This window comes from Cygnus atratus, chromosome Z (assembly GCF_013377495.2).
Source record: "Cygnus atratus isolate AKBS03 ecotype Queensland, Australia chromosome Z, CAtr_DNAZoo_HiC_assembly, whole genome shotgun sequence".
NCBI classification, from domain to species: domain Eukaryota; kingdom Metazoa; phylum Chordata; class Aves; order Anseriformes; family Anatidae; genus Cygnus; species Cygnus atratus.
This window is the reverse complement of record NC_066396.1, coordinates 50236086-50256467: the sequence shown is the minus strand read 5'-3', so window position 1 is coordinate 50256467 and position 20382 is coordinate 50236086. Positions and strand designations below refer to the sequence as shown.

Genomic DNA, 20382 nt, shown 5'->3' with positions numbered 1-20382 from the left:
GTGCAGTTCTGTGCACCACAATATAAGAAAAATATAAAACTTTTAGCGAGCATTCAAAGGAGAGTGACAAAGATAGTGAAGAGTCTAGAGGGAAAGACATCTGAGGAGTGTCTGAGGTCCCTTGGTTTATTCAGCTTAGAGAGGAGGATGCTGAGGGGAGGCCTCATGGAGGCCTGCAGCTCCCTCATGAGGGGAGTGGAGGGGCAGGTGCTGAGCTCTGCTCTCTGGAGACAGCGACAGGACCCGAGGGAATGGCGTGGAGCTGGGACAGGGAAGGGTCAGGCTGGGTGTTAGGGAAAGGTTCTGCACCCAGAGGGTGGTCAGGCACTGGATTAGGCTTCCCAAGGAAGTGGTCACAGCACTGAGCCTGCCAGAGTTCAGGAAGCGTTTGGACAATGCTCTCAGATGTGTGGTTTGATTTTTGGGTGGTCCTGTGCAGAGTCATGAGTTGGACTTGATGATCCTTGTCCTTTCCAACTAGAGATATTCTATGATTCTATGACAGCTTTATTCATCACTAAATATGATTAGTTTCTTCTCAGTGTGCACACGTATAAAATGAGTAATGAAAGGTTTATTTGATAGATGTTCACAAAATATAATTTTATTAATATAGCCCAAACCACCTTAAAGTATAGTGTATAGAAAAAATTAAATGTAAAAGGTTAGGGCTTCGTATAAACAGTAGAACTAACTAAACAAGTTAGTTTAATCTGAAGAAATATTTTTATTTTGATTTCCTTCACAATCACTCATAGTAATTTAATGTAGTTGAGAGGATAAACTAAAACATTTACAAGAGACAGAAGAAAATGCTGGGGCACCCAAACATTCTCTTCTCTATAGTGATGTTTTAGGCAAATCCTACAATTACAGTTATATCAATCCTACTTTTGGAATTACAGGAGTTTATTTATGCATATGGACTTTTCAAATTTTCTGCTACACTTCCTAACATTTATACTGTAGCAAGAAAGATCGATAGATCTTTTGTTTTTTTAAAATTACATACATAGTTCTATAACCTGCCTTTAAGTATTCATTATCCCTTCAAGGACTCCAAAGCATTAGCTGTACAACTTTTAGACTCTCATTACCTTTGGTTTGTAGAGCTACTTACCGATGCAAGTTTTCATGTCCATAGACGCCATAAATCCATCATAACAGAGACAGCGATACTCCCCTGGAATATTAGTACATTGCCCACCATCACAGACATCTGGATTATTTTCACATTCATCAATATCTGAAATAAAAGCAGAAAATAACTCTGTCACACTGGTACAGACTGGCTAACAGAATACCATATTCAGATGGGCTGAAAGGCACCATACTGGAACCTTCAATCTATTTTTAATGAAAACCCATCTTTAGATATTAATATCTTTAGATATTAAAAACTACCTGCACATGTCCTGACATCTGGCATTAGAGCATAGCCATCACTGCAGCTACATTCATAGCTGCCTTCTGAGTTAGTGCAGTGGGTGTCGCAGCCTCCATTCATTATCATACATTCATCAATATCTGGGGAAGCAACATAAGTTACAGTAAGTCTACTTTTATAAGGAGAAGTCACCTTCTCTTGTCATTTTACTTAAGAGATGAAGCAGTTTGCTGGTGATGATCTTGAGTTTTCATTCTCACACCACACTCTTGATTTAGATTTTGTTCAGCCTTCCCTCTTTCAACTGCATTTTCATCTATGGGAGCAAGTGACTACTTTTAAGTTATTTATATTCACATATATTATCAAGGATATGGGTTTCAAAAAAGTGCAAAAGACAACAGGTGGAAAGAAAAAGAAAGAAAAGCCCTAAGAAAACTAAAGTTTCGTGTAAGCTTGACATGCAGCACAAATTTATGTTTTTGCAAAAAATAAGCAAAAGCAACAAAAACAAAAAAATCTCAGTCCCTCTGCTCTCATTGCCAATGTGTTGAAAAATACATAGTTCAGTATTACTACAAGTGTAGGATTTTTAGAAATGTATACAGTAAGTGGAAGAAAAACTTGGGCTGTTCTTGCTCAATTAAGAAACTTAGCAATATTTTCTCATTGTTTCACACTCAAGCTTGTGATTTTAATGGAGTAGCACCATAAGAGTATTATTTTCCCAAAGCATTCTTCAGAATTCAGTACAGCAACGATATTACACTTTCTTAATACTCTTAAAGTGAAATGTCCACAATAGTTCATGATATACTTCATAGAAGAAAATGAGAAGATGGCTCTGCATGAAATAGAAGTAAAGCCATATGAAACAATACACGCTTAAGTATGAATACATAGGTTAAGGAATACAGCACTTGCCTATGCAGCCTTGTCTGTCAGAGGTGGCCTGGTATCCAGAGTTACAGGAACACTGGTATGTTCCAATCATGTTCACACATTTGCCATTTCTGCAGAGATTGTCACTTAGTGAGCATTCATTTACATCTGGAAAAGAATCATTTATATCAATTACTTCTGAGTCAGAGAAAGGGGGTAAGGAATACATTTTAAACCAGTGGATTTCAGACACTTTCAATTTCTGGCTCTTAATACATTCCCATTCAAGGTATGGACCCTAATAGTATGTGTGAAACAGTGACAAATGTTTATTTTCTTCATTTTGTTCTGTGAACATTAACTGTAGCAGACCACCTCATAAAGTCCATGGTACTCCAATCTGCTGGTTTAAGCCAACTCTTGCAGTGACTATTCATCAAACACAGAAGACAAAGAGGTAATATGATTTATGGCTTTTTCATTTTTTTTTTTTTTTTTTACTGCTTCAGTAGTGAATTATGTGCAAAAAGGAGAACTGCATTTCACTGTGGGACAGAAACACTTTTTTGTGATTGTAGGAATAAAGTTCACTTTATGCTTTTATGCCTGTTAATTGAAAATGGCCAACATGAGTGGTACAGTCCTTTGAACTGCTTAATAACCCCTAGAGTCCTGCTAAAAAACTCCTCTTTGAAGCCAAAAGTGCTGAGGGCACTAGAGACTTTACAGGATCTGCTATAAGGATTTAATTCGAAGGTATTCATTTTATTTGAAGGTATTCAAAGAGGGAACATGAATTTGTTTGAGATATTCCTAAGGCCACATCCTTGCCAGTGACAAAAAATTTTCATAGCAGAAATGATTGCTCTTCATAGAGAGGTGAAGACTGCTATCCTTAGTTGAAACTCACCAATGCATTCCTCATGTGATGGTGACAGCTCATGTCCCACAGGACAGTCACACAGAAAACTCCCTTCTGTATTCACACAGGTGCCACCTCTACACAGCAGAGGGTTGCGTTCACATTCATCAATATCTGAAAAGAAATCATGGCAAGAAAGTATAAATCATTACTAAGGAGCAACAAAGGGAAAAGCAGTTCTCGGCGTCTGGAAATGACAAAATCTGAAAGACACAAATAAAAAGAAGGTTTCATTGAAGCAGTGCTCCTCCTTTCCTCATTCTATGTAACAGTGCAAAAAAAAAAAGTCCTTTAAGTTACTGAACTCTAAAATAAGTTGGGCTTTTTTTTTCCAAGAAAATAAGATAAATGTATCATTCAAAATTAAGTACTCTAAGAGAAACATGAAACAAGAAAAGATAGAATCTGTTTGGATGGTCATCATTTTGAACAATGTATTAACATTCTGTTGCAATTTTCAAAAAAGTTTTCTTCTAAATTTAACCAGACACCCATTTTAGGCATGCACTGAAATTATTGTACGTGGATTGCAGTTAATGGGGACATGCATGTAAACTTTTAACTAAAAGGATAGTAAAGACAACAGAAAATGTTTTTATAGATACATTAACATGAAAAGGAGGACTAAGGAGAATCTCCATCCTTTACTGGATGCGGGGGGAAACTTAGTGACGAGAGATGAGGAAAAGGCTGAGGTGTTTAATGCCTTCTTTGCCTCAGTCTTTGGCGGCAAGACCACTTGTTCTCTAGATACCCAGTATCCTGAGCTGGTGGAAGAGGATGGGGAGCAAGACGTGGCCCTCACAATCCACGAGGAAGTGGTTGGCGACCTGCTACAGCACTTAGATGTACGCAAGTCGATGGGGCTGGATGGGATCCACACGAGGGTACTGAGAGAACTGGCGGAAGAACTGGCCAAGAAACTTTCCATCATTTATCAGCAGTCCTGGCTATCAGGGGAGGTCCCAGTCAACTGGCGGCTAGCAAACGTGACGCCCATCTACAAGAAGGGCCGGAGGGTTGACCCGGGAAACTCTAGGCCTGTTAGTTTGACCTCAGTGCCAGGGAAGCTCATGGAGCAGATTATCTTGAGTGTCATCACGCAGCACTTGCAGGGCAAGCAGGCGATCAGGCCCAGTCAGCATGGGTTTATGAAAGGCAGGTCCTGCTTGACGAACCTGATCTCCTTCTATGACCAAGTGACGCGCTTGGTGGATGAGGGAAAGGCTGTGGATGTGGTCTACCTTGACTTCAGTAAGGCTTCTGACACCGTTTCCCACAGCATTCTCCTCAGGAAAATGGCTGCTCTTGGCTTGGACTGGCATACGCTTCGTTGGGTTAGAAACTGGCTGGGTAGCCGGACCTAAAGAGTCGTGGTTAATGGAGTTAAATCCAGTTGGAGGCTGGTCACTAGTGGAGTCCCCCAGGGCTCAGTACTAGCGCCAGTTCTCTTTAACATCTTTATCAGTGATCTGGATGAGGGGATCGAGTGCACCCTCAGTAAGTTTGCAGACGACACCAAGTTAGGTGCGTGTGTCGATCTGCTTGAGGGTAGGAAGGCTCTGCAGGAGGATCTGGATAGGCTGGACCGATGGGCTGAGGCCAACTGTATGAAGTTCCACAAGGCCAAGTGCCGGGTCCTGCACTTGGGACGCAACAACCCCAAGCAGAGCTACAAGCTGGGAGATGAGTGGTTAGAAATCTGCCTTGCAGAGAAGGACCTGGGAGCATTGGTTGATAGTCGGCTGAATATGAGCCAGCAGGGTGCTCAGGTGGCCAAGAAGGCCAACAGCATCCTGGCTTGCATAAGAAACAGTGTGGCCAGCAGGGCTAGGGAAGTGATTGTCCCCCTGTACTCGGCTCTGGTGAGGCCGTACCTCGAGTACTGCGTTCAGTTTTGGGCCCCTCGCTACAAGAAGGACATTGAGGTGCTCGAGCGAGTCCAGAGAAGGGCAACAAAGCTGGTGAGGGGTCTGGAGAACAAGTCTTACGAGGAGCGGCTGAGGGAGCTGGGATTGTTCAGCCTGGAGAAGAGGAGGCTCAGGGGCGACCTTATCGCACTCTACAGGTACCTTAAAGGACGCTGTAGCGAGGTAGGGGTTTGGTCTATTCTCCCATGTGCCTGGTGACAGGATGAGGGGGGAACAGGCTTAAGTTGTGCCAGGGGAGGTTTAGGTTGGTTATTAGGAAGAACTTCTTTACTGAAAGGGTTGTTAGGCATTGGAATGGGCTGCCCAGGGAAGTGGTTGAGTCACCATCCCTGCAGGTCTTTAAAAGACGTTTAGATGTTGAACTTAGTGATATGGTTTAGTGGAGGACTTGTTAGTGTTAGGTCAGAGGTTGGACTAGGTGATCTTGGAGGTCTCTTCCAACCTAGCTGATTCTGTGATTGTAAAAGGATAGATAGCTTGCTAACTGCTGTGTATGTGGATATGTGGCTGAGAAATAGACATGTTACAACGTACAATGGGAAACCGAATATTTGACTCATGAACCTGAAAAAAACAGCTAACACTATAGATATGGAAAGAAATATGAACAACGGACCTTCAAGGTGCAGCATGCACTCACACTTTTGGACTCCCAGGAAGCATGACTAGCTACCCTTGAAAAAAAAAGACTTTTATTCAAATAGATAGACTAGTGTTTTTATTTCATTCGCCTGAGAAATTAGCCAAGACATCATAGGGTTTTGTAGGTTATTCACATAAGGAGAGAAACCGGCTGATGATAGAATCCAATTTCTCTTTTGATAGACTCCTGTTTGGCTAATTCTCAGAGCTCCAAAATGTTTTCATTCAGCATTCCTTCCTTTTCTTAGTTTCTGCAAAAAGCCTTCAAGAAGTCATTTCTCTTCTTATTTTATATATTATTTATATATATTAAACACACTCTCTGTGTGTTTATCTGACATCTTGCTTCCTTGCCTCTGACTTACAGAAACCAAACAGTATTCATTCTCTGCATTTGTAGAGAGCGTCTGTCTCTCCTGAAGGTTTCCACAGCTTAGCTTCCTTGTTATCTTTTTCCGTGATTCAGGCAATGATATTTTGATGACTCTGTGTTTTCAAGCATCATAATGTACAGGAAATCAGTGAAAGGTGACAGGAGGCCTGCATGGAGGCCACAGAACCACATATTTGAGTTCAATCAAGGAGCACAGAATGCTCCTGACAGTACTCAAACATAAAAATGAAGCATAAAATACACAAAAGCAGGAATAGGCGACCCAGGAGGAATACTGAAGCACTGTTTGAGTATGCAGGGATGCCACCAGGATTTGACCTTGGCAAGGGATGTAAAGGGCAACAAGAAAGTCTTTCACATGCAGAGCATCAGCAAAAGGAAGATGAGGGAAAATATGGGCTCAGTGCTGAATGGAACTGGTGACCTGGAAGAAGACAAGATATTCAATACTGTCTTTGCATACATCTTCACTGGTAACATTTGCTTTCAGCAATTCGAGACCTAAAATCAGTGGAAAAGTCTGGAACAAGGAAGACTCACTCCTCAGTCAGAGAGGTCAAGTTAAGGAACATTTAAACAATGGGGCCATGCGCCAATCCATGGAACCTCATGAGTTGTACGCATGAGTGCAAAGGGAGCCGACTGATGTCACTGTGAGGCCACTACAGATCATCTTTGAAAGGTCATGGCAATTAGGTGACGATCTTTTGGATGGGAGGAAAGTGAATATTAATCTAGTCTTCAAAAAGGACAAGAAAGAGGATCCAGATCATTCAGCCTCACTTCCATCTCTGGGAAGGTGATACGGCAAAGAATCCTGGAAGCCATTTTCAAACATATGTCCTGGTTCCAGTTAGGACAGAGTTAATTTTCCTCTTAGTAGCTGGCAGGGTGCTATGTTTTGGATTAGAATGAGAAGAGCGCTGATAACATGCTGATGTTTTAATTGTTGTAGAGCAGTGCTTACACCAAGCCAAGGACTTTTCAGCTTCTCGCTCTGTCCTGCTAGCGAGCAGGCTAGGGATGCAGCAGGAGCTGGGAGGGGACAGACCCAGGACAGCTGACCCAAACTGGCCAAAGGGGTATTCCATACCATCTGACGTCATGCTGAACAATATATAGGGGTGGCTAGCCGGGGTGGAGGGGGGGGGCCGGCTGCTCGGGGATAGGCTGGGCATCAGTCAACGGGTGCTGAGCAATTGCATTGTGCATCACTTATTTCGTACACATTATTACTATTAATACTATTATTATTATTATTATTATTGTTATTCTTTTCCCTGTCTTAATAAACTGTCTTTATCTCAACTCACAGGCTTCACTTTCCCGTTTCTCTCCTCCATCCGGGAGAGGGAGTGGGGAGGGTGAGCGAACTGTGGTGTTTGGCTGCCAGCCGGGCTAAACCACAACAGAATTACATGAAAGTGATAGGGTATGGTTAACAGAGATTCGAAGGGAAAATCAAAACTGACCAACCTGACAGTATTCTTCAATAAAATGTCTAGATCAGCGAATGAGAGAGCGGTCAATGCCTTTCATTTTGACTTTAGAAAGGCATTTGACACTGTATTCCCTAAGACCCTAGCAGACAAACTGATAAAGTATGATCTAGATGAGGGCACAGTGGAGTGGACTTAAAACTGGCTGAACTGCCATGTTCAAAGGGTTGTGATCAGCGTCACAAAGTCCAGCTAGACACTGGTTGCTAGTGGTATACCTCAGGGGTCAATAATGGGACAAATACTGTTAATCATCTTCGTTAATGATCCAGATGATGGGTCAGAACGCACCCTCGGCAAGTTGGCAGGTGACGGAAGAAAGACTGGTTAATGTACCAGATGGTTGTGCTGCCATTCAATTGGACCTTGCGAGGCTGGAGAAATAAGCAAACGGGAACCTCTCATCAGCAAATAGTGATGCCCCCGGGGAGGAATAAACATGCAACAGCACAGGCTGGGGACTGACCAACTGGAAAGTAGGTTTGCAGAGAAGGACCTGGGGATCCCGGGGAACAAACTTAACATGATCCAGCAATGTGCCCTTTGCCGTGAAGGTCAACAGCATCCTGGGCTGCGTTAGGAAGTCCACCACAAGCAGGTTGGGGGGGGTGGTGAACATCACCCTCAACACCGAAAAGACTACATCTGGAGTGCTACATTCAGTTCTGGGCTCCTCAGTACATGGACGTACTGGTTAAAGTCTCATTAAAGATCATAGAGAAGACCTAGAGGTTGGGGGTTCTGACATGCAAAGAAAAGCTTAGAGAGTGAACATGTGAACGTTAGCATGGGGAGAAGAAGGCTCAGGGGGGTCTATCAATGTGTATAAATAACTTCTGGGGAAGGTAAAGAAGAAAGTCACCTTCTGAGTGGTGTCCAGTGACAAAATGAGAAACAAATGGGTACAAAACTGAAGCACGGGAAATTGTATTCAAACATGGAAAGGAACGTTTTTAGTGAGAGAATGCTCTGGCACTTGAACAAGTCTCTGAGAGAGGCTGTGCAATATCTGTCCTTGGAGATTTCCAGTATTGAACTGTGCATGGTCCTTGCTGTAGTTTATCCTGCACTGAGCACGGGCTGGACCGGATGACCTCCAGAGGTCTTCCAACCTCAATGAGAGGAACTGTGATTCTGTTTCAGCAGCCTTAGAATAGAGCTTAAACAATTTGTCCCTTTCAAAGACATATTTGCATAACTAAACTAAAAAAGTTAGGATTTAGTCAAAATAATAAAACTGAACATCTAAAATAGGGTTAAGAGTATTCTACCAAGATAAAGATTTCACACTTTCCATTTCCATGGTGTATGCAGAAGTACTCCATAATGTCAACTCCAGATTTTTTTAAGGTGGCTAGTAACTTTTGGTGTCTCAGTACCTATTCTTACGACTTTAAACAATTTAAAAATATGTGGGGCTTTTTTTCACAAAGTGGTCTCAGAATTTCATAAGTCCTAAAAGAATCAAGGAAACATGAATCGCATTGCCCTTGAAACTTCTTAGATGCATTAAATGTTTCAATACCTCATGAGCCACTGTTAAACTACCTGAATAGTTGCTGACAATCTCAATTAGCTATACAGAATGTGTAAATGTAATCAGCAAAAAGAACATGCATAGCTATACAAACAGGTCAGTTATCTGTCCTATATATTGGACATTGGTCATTTTTTTCAAGAAGTCACAATAATTATGCATATGAAGTGTTCAGTGGAGTAGGACTAGTATAGTACAGAGTACAGCAAATGGAAGGTCTCCAGCTCATCCTGGCAACACTTACCCATACAGTTCTTCATCATCATAAACCCACTTTCATAACCATCAAAGCACTCGCATTCAAAGCTTCCAGGAGTGTTGACACAAGTTCCACTTCCACATAAGTCTGGGGAGATCCGGCACTCATCAATGTCTGTTTTACAGTAAATGGAAATGTAGAAAAATCAAAAAGAGTTTAAGGTGATCCTTGCTTTCACAGAAGTTAAGACTTGGACATTATAAATGAATTCTACAGAGATTATACGTAGTACATAAATTGATAGAGAAATGCAATTGATTTTAATATTTAAAAGAATTGGATTATGTGAAAAAGTTTGTGGAAGATTCATAATGCAATGCCTGTAGAGCTCTCAACTGTAGATTAAACTATGTTAAAGTATATTTCTAAGGACGCTACTGTAATAAATTCCGAGTTATTATTATAGAGGTACCGTTTGACTCCATGCATACGGTGCTATTGATATTAAATTGCTTTTAATGAAGACAATTCTCTAGTAATTCATAATTTTGTCATTAATTTTTTACATATTAAGAAAACATGAAGGATTCACAGGGAATAAAAAATAACAGAATATTTGAAACAATGAAGACACTAGTCCAAGGCAATAAGGCATAGAATTAGTGCTGTCATCTGAGAAGTCTGTGGAGCAAGGAACAAAAGAGCAGAGAAAGGCATCAACATGTCTGCAGTAGGGTGGTGAGCTGGACAATGAACTATTTCTTAAAGTGGCTCAGGAAAACAAAGCTAGTGCAAGCTTAACTGAAGAAACTGTAAGAAAAAAAAAAGATTTTAAACAGTTCTTTTTTTACTACATGAAAGAATCTCTTCTGCCGCTTGTTACTCCCAATGGCCAGATTTCTACTGGGAGAAGATAGTTCATTTCTCATGCACAGATGTGTGGAGGTGTGGAATGGTAATTCATGTGGTGGATCTGGGATGTCACTGAGTGCTTGGCTTTCTACAGGCTTTATAAAACATTTTGTTGCTAATTTAAAATTAAAAAAGTCTTCTATTTAATAAAACCTGGGTCTCTGTGGCTTTTCTGTGGAACATTTTCATCAGGACAAAGTTTCAATGAAAAACAGAACCCAAAGAAGCTTTCATAGTGAGAAGTTTTCTGACCTATTCTTGTTAGTTTAGAAATAAAGTTAGTTAAATGCATTTCTCATCAATGCAATCACTATAAAAACAAGGAAATCACCAGTTAGGGCAACATTAACATCCAGACCAACCTCAGTTAATATGCCTTACCACCCACACTTTGTATTAGTCACACTCACTCATGGACTCCTGTGTGGTAAAACAAAACCTCCTTCATTTTCAGCTCAGAGCCACCCACAATGCAGGCATCCAGGTTCTCATAACCAGGAAACTATCACACTTATCTTCTATTTCAGTCTTTCCAGGCAGTAAATAAACTTTTAAATTAAATGCACGCCTCTTCTTGCGTTAATGCACTGATGTCAGAATTGCAAGGGTGCCGCTGTGTGTGCTTGGCTATCAAATCTAAATGAAAATTAACTTGTAGTGGAGTCCCTCAGTTCATTTGGTAATGAAACATCCACAGAGTAAAGACTGTAAATTAAGTTAATCTATATGTTAAGAAGTAGAAATTAGCTTCACTGGTGATTCTTCCAGATTTTTTAGATGGTACTGACAGAGCATGACTTGATCATCTTTAACACCAATTTAACAGATTCCTAATGTCCATTTACCAGAAGAATGTTCAGTTTAATAGAGAATCACCTCCTGAAAGGGAAACAACACTGTTGACCACTCTGTACAAAGATTAAGCTCTTAGAAATTGAAGGAAATGAATTACATTGAGCTTCCAGATCACCAAGATATGCAACAATCACAAGTTCCTTTAAGAACTGGGGAAAGTGCAAGACTTACCTGTACAGTTTCTTTCCTCCATATCTAAAGCAAACCCACTGTTACATCTACATTTGAAACTTCCAATTGTATTCCTGCATTTACCGTTCATGCACATACCAGGGAATACCTTGCATTCATTGATATCTATGGAAAAAAAAAGAAAAAAAAGAAAATAGCATTCTTAAACACTTAATATATAAATATATATTGAATGGGAATTTCCTTTTCCTGCTTACCAATTGTACTGAGCATAAAAGGCATGGTTTGGGCAGCAGGGTACTGCAGGGATGGCCTCATCCTTCACAGGTCTGGAGTTTGGAAAAATAAAATCAAGGAGACAAGTAGGAGGACACAAACCTGGAGACACAGCTGTGATGCACTCCTCGCAGGCAGTACTCCAAGCCCTAAGAGGCATCCTTGAGGGACTGCTGCCCATGGAAGACCTATGTCGGAGCAGTCACACCTCTAAGGGACTGTTCCTGTAGGTGACCCATACCAGGTCAAGGGACAATGGGCTGTTTTGGCAACTCACTCTGGAGTAGTGACAACCCTGAGGGCTGGGGTACAGGAAATGCTTAAGAAGGAAAGAAGAGTGAGAGAAACAGTAAACAAACAACAAGAGGTGGAAGGGAGAAACCATCCCCAAGGATCTGCTGCCCAGTGCCTCACCTATGGGTCTGGGACTGAGTGCAACCTGCAATAAAAACAGAGGGACAGACACCAGGAAGAGTGGAGGAGAGATGCTGGGCTGAAGTTGAGCATGGAAAAAAGGCAGAAAAGGTGTTTGCCTTCCTGTTCAATTGTTTATGCCTTCCTTGCTTTGCAATACACAAATCGGTAATTAAAAGTCTATGTTTATCAGCAATCCACTAAATTCAATGAAATTTCCCACGTTGACACTGTTTTGCTTGTGACACAAATACGTATCATGTTCTTTACTTGGCTAACACAATGAATATTCATGGTTTTGCTGAACCTTCTTGTAAGAGATGTAATTATTATCTGTTTTTGTTTGTTTGTTTGTTTGTTTGTTTGTTTTTGTTTTTAACTGAGTGATATTTCAAGATCAGTTTAGGAAAGGGTAACTTTTCTTTTGCAGAATATCAAGCAAAATGTTTCACCTCTTCTAAATGTATTTTCCTGGACAGCTGGGATAACACAGGCTATTAAAATTCTTGCAACCTCTCTCATAAGCACGTGCACAAGGGGATTTACAGATTTGAATGAGCTTTTCTTATACTCTGTAATTTGCTGGATGAATGTCCTTACTTGAGGACTAAAAAAAGTATGGTGCAAAAGCAGAAACATACAGCAAAATCTTACAAAAATCTTGAGGTGTATAGAATTCCATACTTGTTTAGCAAATCACCACTGAATGTTGAGAGCTTTGCATTAGAATAGTAACACTTGAAAACTGGAGCTTATTTATGGTGAAACAGAGGGCCAATCTGTTCAAGTTTTCTCAAACAGCTCAACATATTTTCAAGACAAATGTTTCAGAATACTGTGTTCAAGTATTAAAACATTTCAGGGTAACTTCAGCTTCTGAACACACAGAAATTTACTGTTCTTCTTCTCAGACTTCAGTCATCTAAAATAATTTCATATCTTGTTTCTTAAGGTTTTCCATCCTCTTAAGTTTTGTCTGTGCTCTGTGGAAGGGAAAGACAGGAAAAAATGGACAAGATGTTTTTACTTTACTTCTTTATCACTGCAGCTCCATTGCCCACATAATTTGAGTGTAATATCAGACACCCTTCCCTTTTAATCACTTAATTGGTGATTAAAACCAATTGGTGAAAAAAACTGCAAAGCACAGAAGGAACCCATCCTTTTTCAGTCTGTATTATCTACAGGTCAGTCAGCCTCACCTCCATCCCTGGAAAGGTGATGGAGCAGCTCGTCCTGGAGGTCATCTCCACACATGTGGCGGATAAGAAAGTGATCAGGAGTAGTCAGCATGGATTCACCAAGGGGAAATCATGTTTGACCAATCTGCTATTCTTCTTTGATGGGTTGACTAGCTGGGTAGATGAGGGGATAGCAGTGGATGTGGTCTACCTTGACTTCAGCAAGGCGTTTGACACTGTATCCCATAACATCCTCATAGACAAGCTCAGGAAGTGTGGCCTAGATGAGTGGACAGCGAGTTGGATTGGCAATTGGCTGGATAGCAGAGCTCAGAGGGTTGTGCAGTGGTGCAGTCTAGCTGGAGGCCTGTAGCTAGCTGTGTCCCCCAGGGGTCAGTCTTGGGTCCTCCGTGCACCTAGGGAAGAATAACCCCTAGCACCGGTACAGGCTGGGGGCTGACCTGCTGGAAAGCAGCCCTGGAGAGAGAGACCTTGGAGTCCTGGTGGACAGCAGGCTAACCACGAGTCAGCAATGTGCCCTTGTGGCCAAGAAGGCCAGTGGTATTCTGGAGTGCATTTGGAAGAGTGATGCCAGCAGGCCAAGGGAGGTGATCCTCCCCCTCTATACAGCGCTGGTGAGGCCATACCTGGAGTCCTGTGACCAGTTCTGGGCTCACCAGTACAAGAGGGACATAGAACTACCGGAGCGAGTCCAGAGAAGGGCTACTAAGATGATTAGGTGTCTGGAGCACCTGTCGTACGAGTACAGGCTGAGAAAACTGGGCCTGTTTAGCTTGGAAAAGAGAAGACTGAGGGGAGATCTCATCAATGTATATGAATATCTGAAGGGAGGGTGTCAAGAGGATGGAACTATACTCTTTTCAGTTGTGCCCAGCAACAGGACAGGAGGCAATGGGCACAAACTGAAGCACAGGAAGTTCCAGCTGAATATGAGGGGTCACTTCTTCACTGTGAGGGTGACAGAGCACTGGAAGAGGTTGCCCAGAGAGGTTGTGGAGTCTCCTTCTCTGGAGATATTCAAAACTCCCTGGATGCCATCCTGTGCAATGTCCTCGAGGTGATCCTGCTCTGCAAGGGGGTTGGACAAGATGATCTTGAGGGGTCCCTTCCAACCTCAAACATTCTGTGATTCTGTGGTTCAGAGAACCCTCACCAAATTGCAGTAATATTTTATGTTCACATTTTAACTCCTTGACTTCATAGAATTCCATCTCATCCTCAGTTCACTCTTTGCAAAGCACAATGTTAAAAAGGTGTGTATTTTCTGTTATTCTCATCATTTAGATCTCCCCTCCCTATCCTAGTCCTATCATAGTCATTTTGTTTTTGTCCTTACCAAAATCAGACTTTGCATCTTTTCTTGGCAGACTCCTATAACACTTGTGAACATCATGCAAACAGAGGTAGGTTCCCTACCTTTACTGTCAGCTCTGTAAGGCAAACATCTTTATAATATTTCTCATCTCAAGTACATACGAAATATAAATCCTGGCATTTCCTTAGAATAGTTACCAAGATGTACATATAATTCACTTCTAGATCAATTAGACAATAATGAACCCTTACCTTTATAAAATGGCCTGCCAGTTAGAATATCTCCCCTGTTGGAAAAGCCAGGACCTCTGGGACACAGAGACTCATATTCCTTTGTGCCAGGCTTTGGACACTCCTCACAGTCGGAGCCCCAGGCAGCACCCACAGCACAGCAGCAGGCATCCATACGAAACTTGCCAGGCATAGACTGAATGCACTCATCTTCATCCCATTTCAAGTAGCATTGCTCCATGCGGATATCTGCTCATTTGAAAAAAAAAAAAAGTGAAATTTTACCCTTTGCTAGGTTTTCAGTTCTTCAGAAGCAGCTATTTGAGTACATATGTGTATAACAGTGGGTCAGTTTCTGGGAGACAGATTTCTGCTCAAGATGCTACACTTCTGCACAGTGTTGAACCATTTGAAATCGCTATTGGTAAGTTTCTGAATCTCTGTTGCAGCACATAAAAGAAGAAGTATTTATCTAAATGCTAGTTTCTACAACATACAAATAATGGGAAATGTATCAATTACAGCTGGGCTAGAGAAGATGTCTGTGATTCTACATCTTCCTAGTATGGACTGGAATTCAAGCTGTGTTGTTAGAATAAATGTAAGCATTAATTTTTTATATCATACTTTGGACTGCAAGTTAGGCTTCAGGAAACCTAACAGATATTTTAAATGCTTAGCACAAAATGCTTTGGCAAAAATGCATTATCTAAAAAATAACATGGATGAGCTTCTGAATTATTTTCCATACAAGTCCTTCAGAGTTATACAGTTTTACAGTATAAATTTACCCTATGCACATCTTAAGGTAAACAATTTAGAATCAAATATAAGAATTAGAAATTGTTTAAAGAATACTTATGTTTTCCTGTAAACTACTCTATTTCAGGATCATATTTATTTTCATTTCAAAAGATTCAGCAAACATATGTCTAATAAATACTTATTTTCGTTAAAATCACTGTAGTGGACCCTGCAGGAAATAAACATATTTGAGAAATATATAGAACAGTGCTTATGTAGCAGAGGAGAAGGCACATATCTTGTAATATAAAGGGACATCTCAATAAATTAGGAAGAGGGAACATGGCTTTAAGGGTAAATGAATCCTGGGTGTTGCATGAAAATGACTCCCTTGTTCCAACCTTTCATTATCTCAGTCAACCACATCTAAATCCACACTTGTCCTTATGAAATTTCTCACTAGGAAGTAGTACAGGGTTGATGGCCACAAATGACAGTGACAGGCAACAGATTTGCTAAGTATTGAGGAAAAAAAAATAAAAAGAGGAAGGAAAACCTAACAAAACTGCATATGCTATGCGCAAAAAAATACACACATGCAACTTGGCAGACTTGGTTTTGAATTATTTCTTTTTTTCTATGAGATTTTTATGCTGATTATACACATCTGTTTCCTTTCAAAATTCTATTTTTAAAAATATCTCTAGCATTACATTCACATTAAAAAACAAACAAACTGGTAGCTGTTTGTATCAGCTATTGGTAAGGCATAGTGCAATTAAAGGAAAATTGCTTGCTTAAACTTGAAGCTCCTTTGAGGAAAGAGAACACTGGTCAAATAAAAAACATGGATTAGAGCAGGCAAATTCTGGACTGACATGAAGTAAGGGCTGAAAATTTGTACTTGTTCTATTGTTATGTTTTCTTAAAAGAAAGCAAATGCTGTCAGTAATAATATTTTTATAGTCCTTACAACAGGTAAAAAAAAAAATTAACATGAATTCCAGAATCTTTTAAGTATTCAGTTCCCTGACTGTATCTTTTTCATTTCTGACTACTGATTTTTAAAGATTTCAAAAAACCAATCTGAACAGATGTACTGCAAAACACTGAATTCCTGGATGGAGAAGGTGTGTGTGGTACAAATTAATTTCAGTTAAAACAGACGTGCACTTTTATAGAATACATTACAACTCACAATATATAGTCTTTTTTTTTTTTTCCCCCATAATCTTATAGATAAATGTAATTCTAAATTACTAGGTATGGCATATTTAAAACCATATAAACATTTTGTGGTATCTGAATATGGATTTTACAGCTTCTCAGATGTAAAAAATACAAGCTCCCTAAGAGAGCGAGCAAGGGGGTAGAATTTCCAATTAAAAAGGCAAGAAAAAGAAAACCAAGTACATTCACTGATAGATATTGCTGTTTTATTACAATAATTCAGATGCTTCAGAAGTTTGTAGCAATGTGACTTTTTATAATACCTGTGATTGTAAAAAGCACTATTATATGTTCATTCACGCACTTCCCCAGCTCTAGAAAAAAAGTTACAGAAAAGTTAAGGGTTTTCCAGGGGAATACACTTTCCTGGTGGTAGTGTAGGAACTGTGGTAAGTCTCTCTTGCTCTTTTTCCTTATCTTGCAACCTCAGGAATTGAGTTCTAGCTCTTTCCTTTTTTCTCTGCCAACAACAACAAAAAAGTTTAGCAGACTAGTAAAACTAACTACACTTGCTACTGGATATTTTTGTATTCTTTAATTTGCATAAGGGGTTCAGTACTTTTTATACCTCAAAACATTCCTGTAGAGAACATTGTCTTCACAGCTATCATATTTTGTCAGTAGAAGACATTCATGTTCTGTACAATGAAGATGAGCTCTTATTTTTATCTACATCCATTTTGCTTTCTTACAAACAGAACAATTTGCACCAGTGTTTGTGCTACAAGATAGTACCTCATTTTCACACCATGACTAGATAGCAAGAGAGAAAAGAGGAAGTCACACTGCATTATAAGCTTCTGGTTGGCCAGCAAACTGCTTATTGTCTAGCTCCCAGTGAGTTAGATGTTTCTGCTTTGGAACAGAAGTCATAGTAAGGGCAGCACTCTAGCAAAACCTATTGACTGCACTGAAGGCAAGACAAGTCATAACACAAACATTCACATTCCCTCTAGGGATTAACAACTCTTCCCTGAACTTGCACAGGTATCTGAAGTCTTAGCAGGCAAAAACTAAGACATACATTTAACAAATTCAGCAATACAGAAACAAATCAAACATCCTTTCATACTCTTTTGAGAACTATTTTGAATATTTGTTATACAGAGCCTAAAAGTTACCAGAGTTGACTGTGCTCTTACCTAAACACACTCGCCCTGTTCCATCCAATGTCAGTCCTTCAGGGCACTCGCAGTGAAATGAGCCTCGGCTGTTAACACATCGCCCATTGGGACAAACCCCCGGGAAAACATCACACTCATTTACATCTGTTGGTAAATGAAGGGGTGAAAGAAATTTCAGACTGTATGCCAACTCCAGCAAGCAGAAAGCTACAACTTTTTTGAGAACTTCAGCTATATGAAAGAAAGCATGACACTTTCATTCATAATGTATTAGGATAAGTAATATTTTGTAATAAATAAATTGAAGGAGCAGTTCCATCCTTTTTGTACCATTTTGACATTCTCCAATAGTGTTAACTTTTATGTCCCCAACAGTCAGTAACTGTGATGGCATTCATCTAAGATCAGTATGATTATGCCTGGCAAAATGAACAGCATAATAAATCCTCTTTTATACCATTTTCCAGGGGGAAAAAATGACATCTTGAGTAAGAAGCAAAAGCATTACCTTCACAGGTAACACCCTTAACTCTGGCAAATCCTCTTGAGCAAGCTGTGTCTGGAATCAAGCCAAAAAAGATATATCACTGCTTTAGAGTGACAGAAATATAAGAGCAAGTAATTTAAAAATAAAAGTATCTTTGCAATTTTTCTATATTTTCTGACTGTATAACATGATGAGTGATCTAGCCTCAGTGAAGAAAACTATGGACTCATACATGTTACTTATAACAAATAATAGCTGGGGAAATTAAATCTTATATATTTTTTTCTCATGGTTTCCTCAATCGGAAATTGAGGAATCAGACTAATCTCTGCACTCAGATGTAACTGAAGGGTAAATTTTTTGTAAAGTTCCCTAAAGATTTCAAGCTTTAGTGATGCTAGTTATCACTGAAGTGTTTGTTTGTTTGTTTGTTTTTGTTTGTTTGTTTGTTTCCACTACAGCTTAATAAAGGATATCAGCATAGATGTTATTCTAGGATATGTATGTAAAATGTAGCATGCTGTAGAGATATGCAAGCTTGCTAGAATCAAGTGAGTTACAGATTAGGAAATAAAATGGCCAAACATAGTCTGAACTAATGGGCTCTCTAGATTGATTAGTTTTTGATCAGTTCTACCACCCTAACCTTACCATGCTGCTTCCTGGAGTTCAAAGTAGTATCTTTTCTTGATGCTCTACTGCATCTCAAAAGCTTGTTTGTTTGCACCATGCTTATTAGGTGAGATATATGTGACCACAGTTATTGTTTCAATTTAAAAATAAAGGCTGGTTCAGTTGCAAGTGGCATTATTCAAATCTTATGGCGAGAGTGTGGCACAGTGTTTATTCCGTGAAAACAAGGATACATTTAGCATTCCTGCTTCCAACCTCTAGCCCTACCCCTGTGATCTAATACTAGTACTATTCTGCAATCAATAATTGTACATAAGTTATGTGGTTGAAAACAGCTGGAACAAGTGTTAACAGCCCGCAAAATAAAAAGTCCTCAAGACTTTTAGCAGATATTTCGCTTTACTATTATAGTCTTTAATTCAACCTACCCCAATGCACAGTCCATGTTGAGAAGAAACATATATAGCTATGCAAAGATCAATTCAAATGTTATTTCCTTGTAGCTTCAAAGTTATTAGAATAATACCTGATGGTGGAGATTAGAAGTGATGCTGAAGAAAACAAACTCATTTCATAGTGTTTTCTTGTTATTTTTTAACAGAAGATGATGAGAACTTATTAGTGTTACATTTGGCCTTCTCACAAAAGTCACAGGATATGCAAGCACAGCAGCATACCTAATTCACAGCGCTCACATGGGCTGCCCCAAGCTGCTCCTAAGGTAGCACAGCATTCAGATTTCAGTGTAGCACCATTGATGTTGACTTCACAGCGACTATCCTGGATGTTAAGCCAGCAAGTCCCCTTCAGGCTATCTGCAATAAAAATAAAATGGAACTGTCACAGTAAAAAGAGCTGGCATCTTCTCATGCCACTGGCAGATGGAGTACAAAGAGAGCACAGTCTGTCTTTGCATCAGAGTCATTTTGTATGTATTTTATTTTAGAAGCAGAGGAAATGAATACCACTACCACTAAAAATGAGTGGTAGAGTGCACCGCTTGAGGCATTTTATAGTCCAGGTCCTATAGCTAGTCAAGGTCCTCCAGCAACTACAGTAATTTTATTTATTTGTTTAATCTAGACACAGTTCATTTCTAAAATACACAAGTAGCAAATAGAGATTGTAACCTGGGATTCCCCCTTCCAGCTGACTGCTTGAACCACTGGCCTATAATCACTGGGTGCTCTTAGCTCTGTCCCACTCAATGAAACTTCAAGATTGTCAGAAAGAAAAGAAAAATTAAAATGTGGGGGGCAGGAGTGTGCTATATTCTTTTAGAGGTCCAGTCCTCCCGGTGCATTAGGAGGGCTTTGACTATGTCTGCTAGCTTACACTCCACTCTCTGCTCCTGATGATGCAGTCACAGCACATCCAGCTCCTCAATCACAAATTAGATTGTCAGGCTGTGAACCCAGACCTGCTCAGAGCAAAC

At 40.0% G+C, this 20382-nt stretch overlaps 1 protein-coding gene across 2 annotated transcripts in view; it reads right to left on the bottom strand.

Annotated features, from left to right (window-relative positions):
* The window catches only part of FBN2 (fibrillin 2), a 182202-nt gene that overhangs the window by 50526 nt on the left and 111294 nt on the right, over nt 1-20382 (bottom strand). For both annotated transcript variants that reach the window (XM_035569387.2, XM_050716237.1), the window contains 10 exons: nt 19625-19762; nt 18336-18386; nt 17846-17971; nt 14751-14978; nt 11332-11457; nt 9439-9567; nt 3180-3305; nt 2312-2437; nt 1405-1527; nt 1121-1246 (listed from right to left, as the gene is read on the bottom strand). In XM_035569387.2, the coding sequence (XP_035425280.1) occupies nt 1121-1246; nt 1405-1527; nt 2312-2437; nt 3180-3305; nt 9439-9567; nt 11332-11457; nt 14751-14978; nt 17846-17971; nt 18336-18386; nt 19625-19762 (1299 nt within the window). The remainder of the gene's footprint in view (nt 1-1120; nt 1247-1404; nt 1528-2311; nt 2438-3179; nt 3306-9438; nt 9568-11331; nt 11458-14750; nt 14979-17845; nt 17972-18335; nt 18387-19624; nt 19763-20382) is intronic.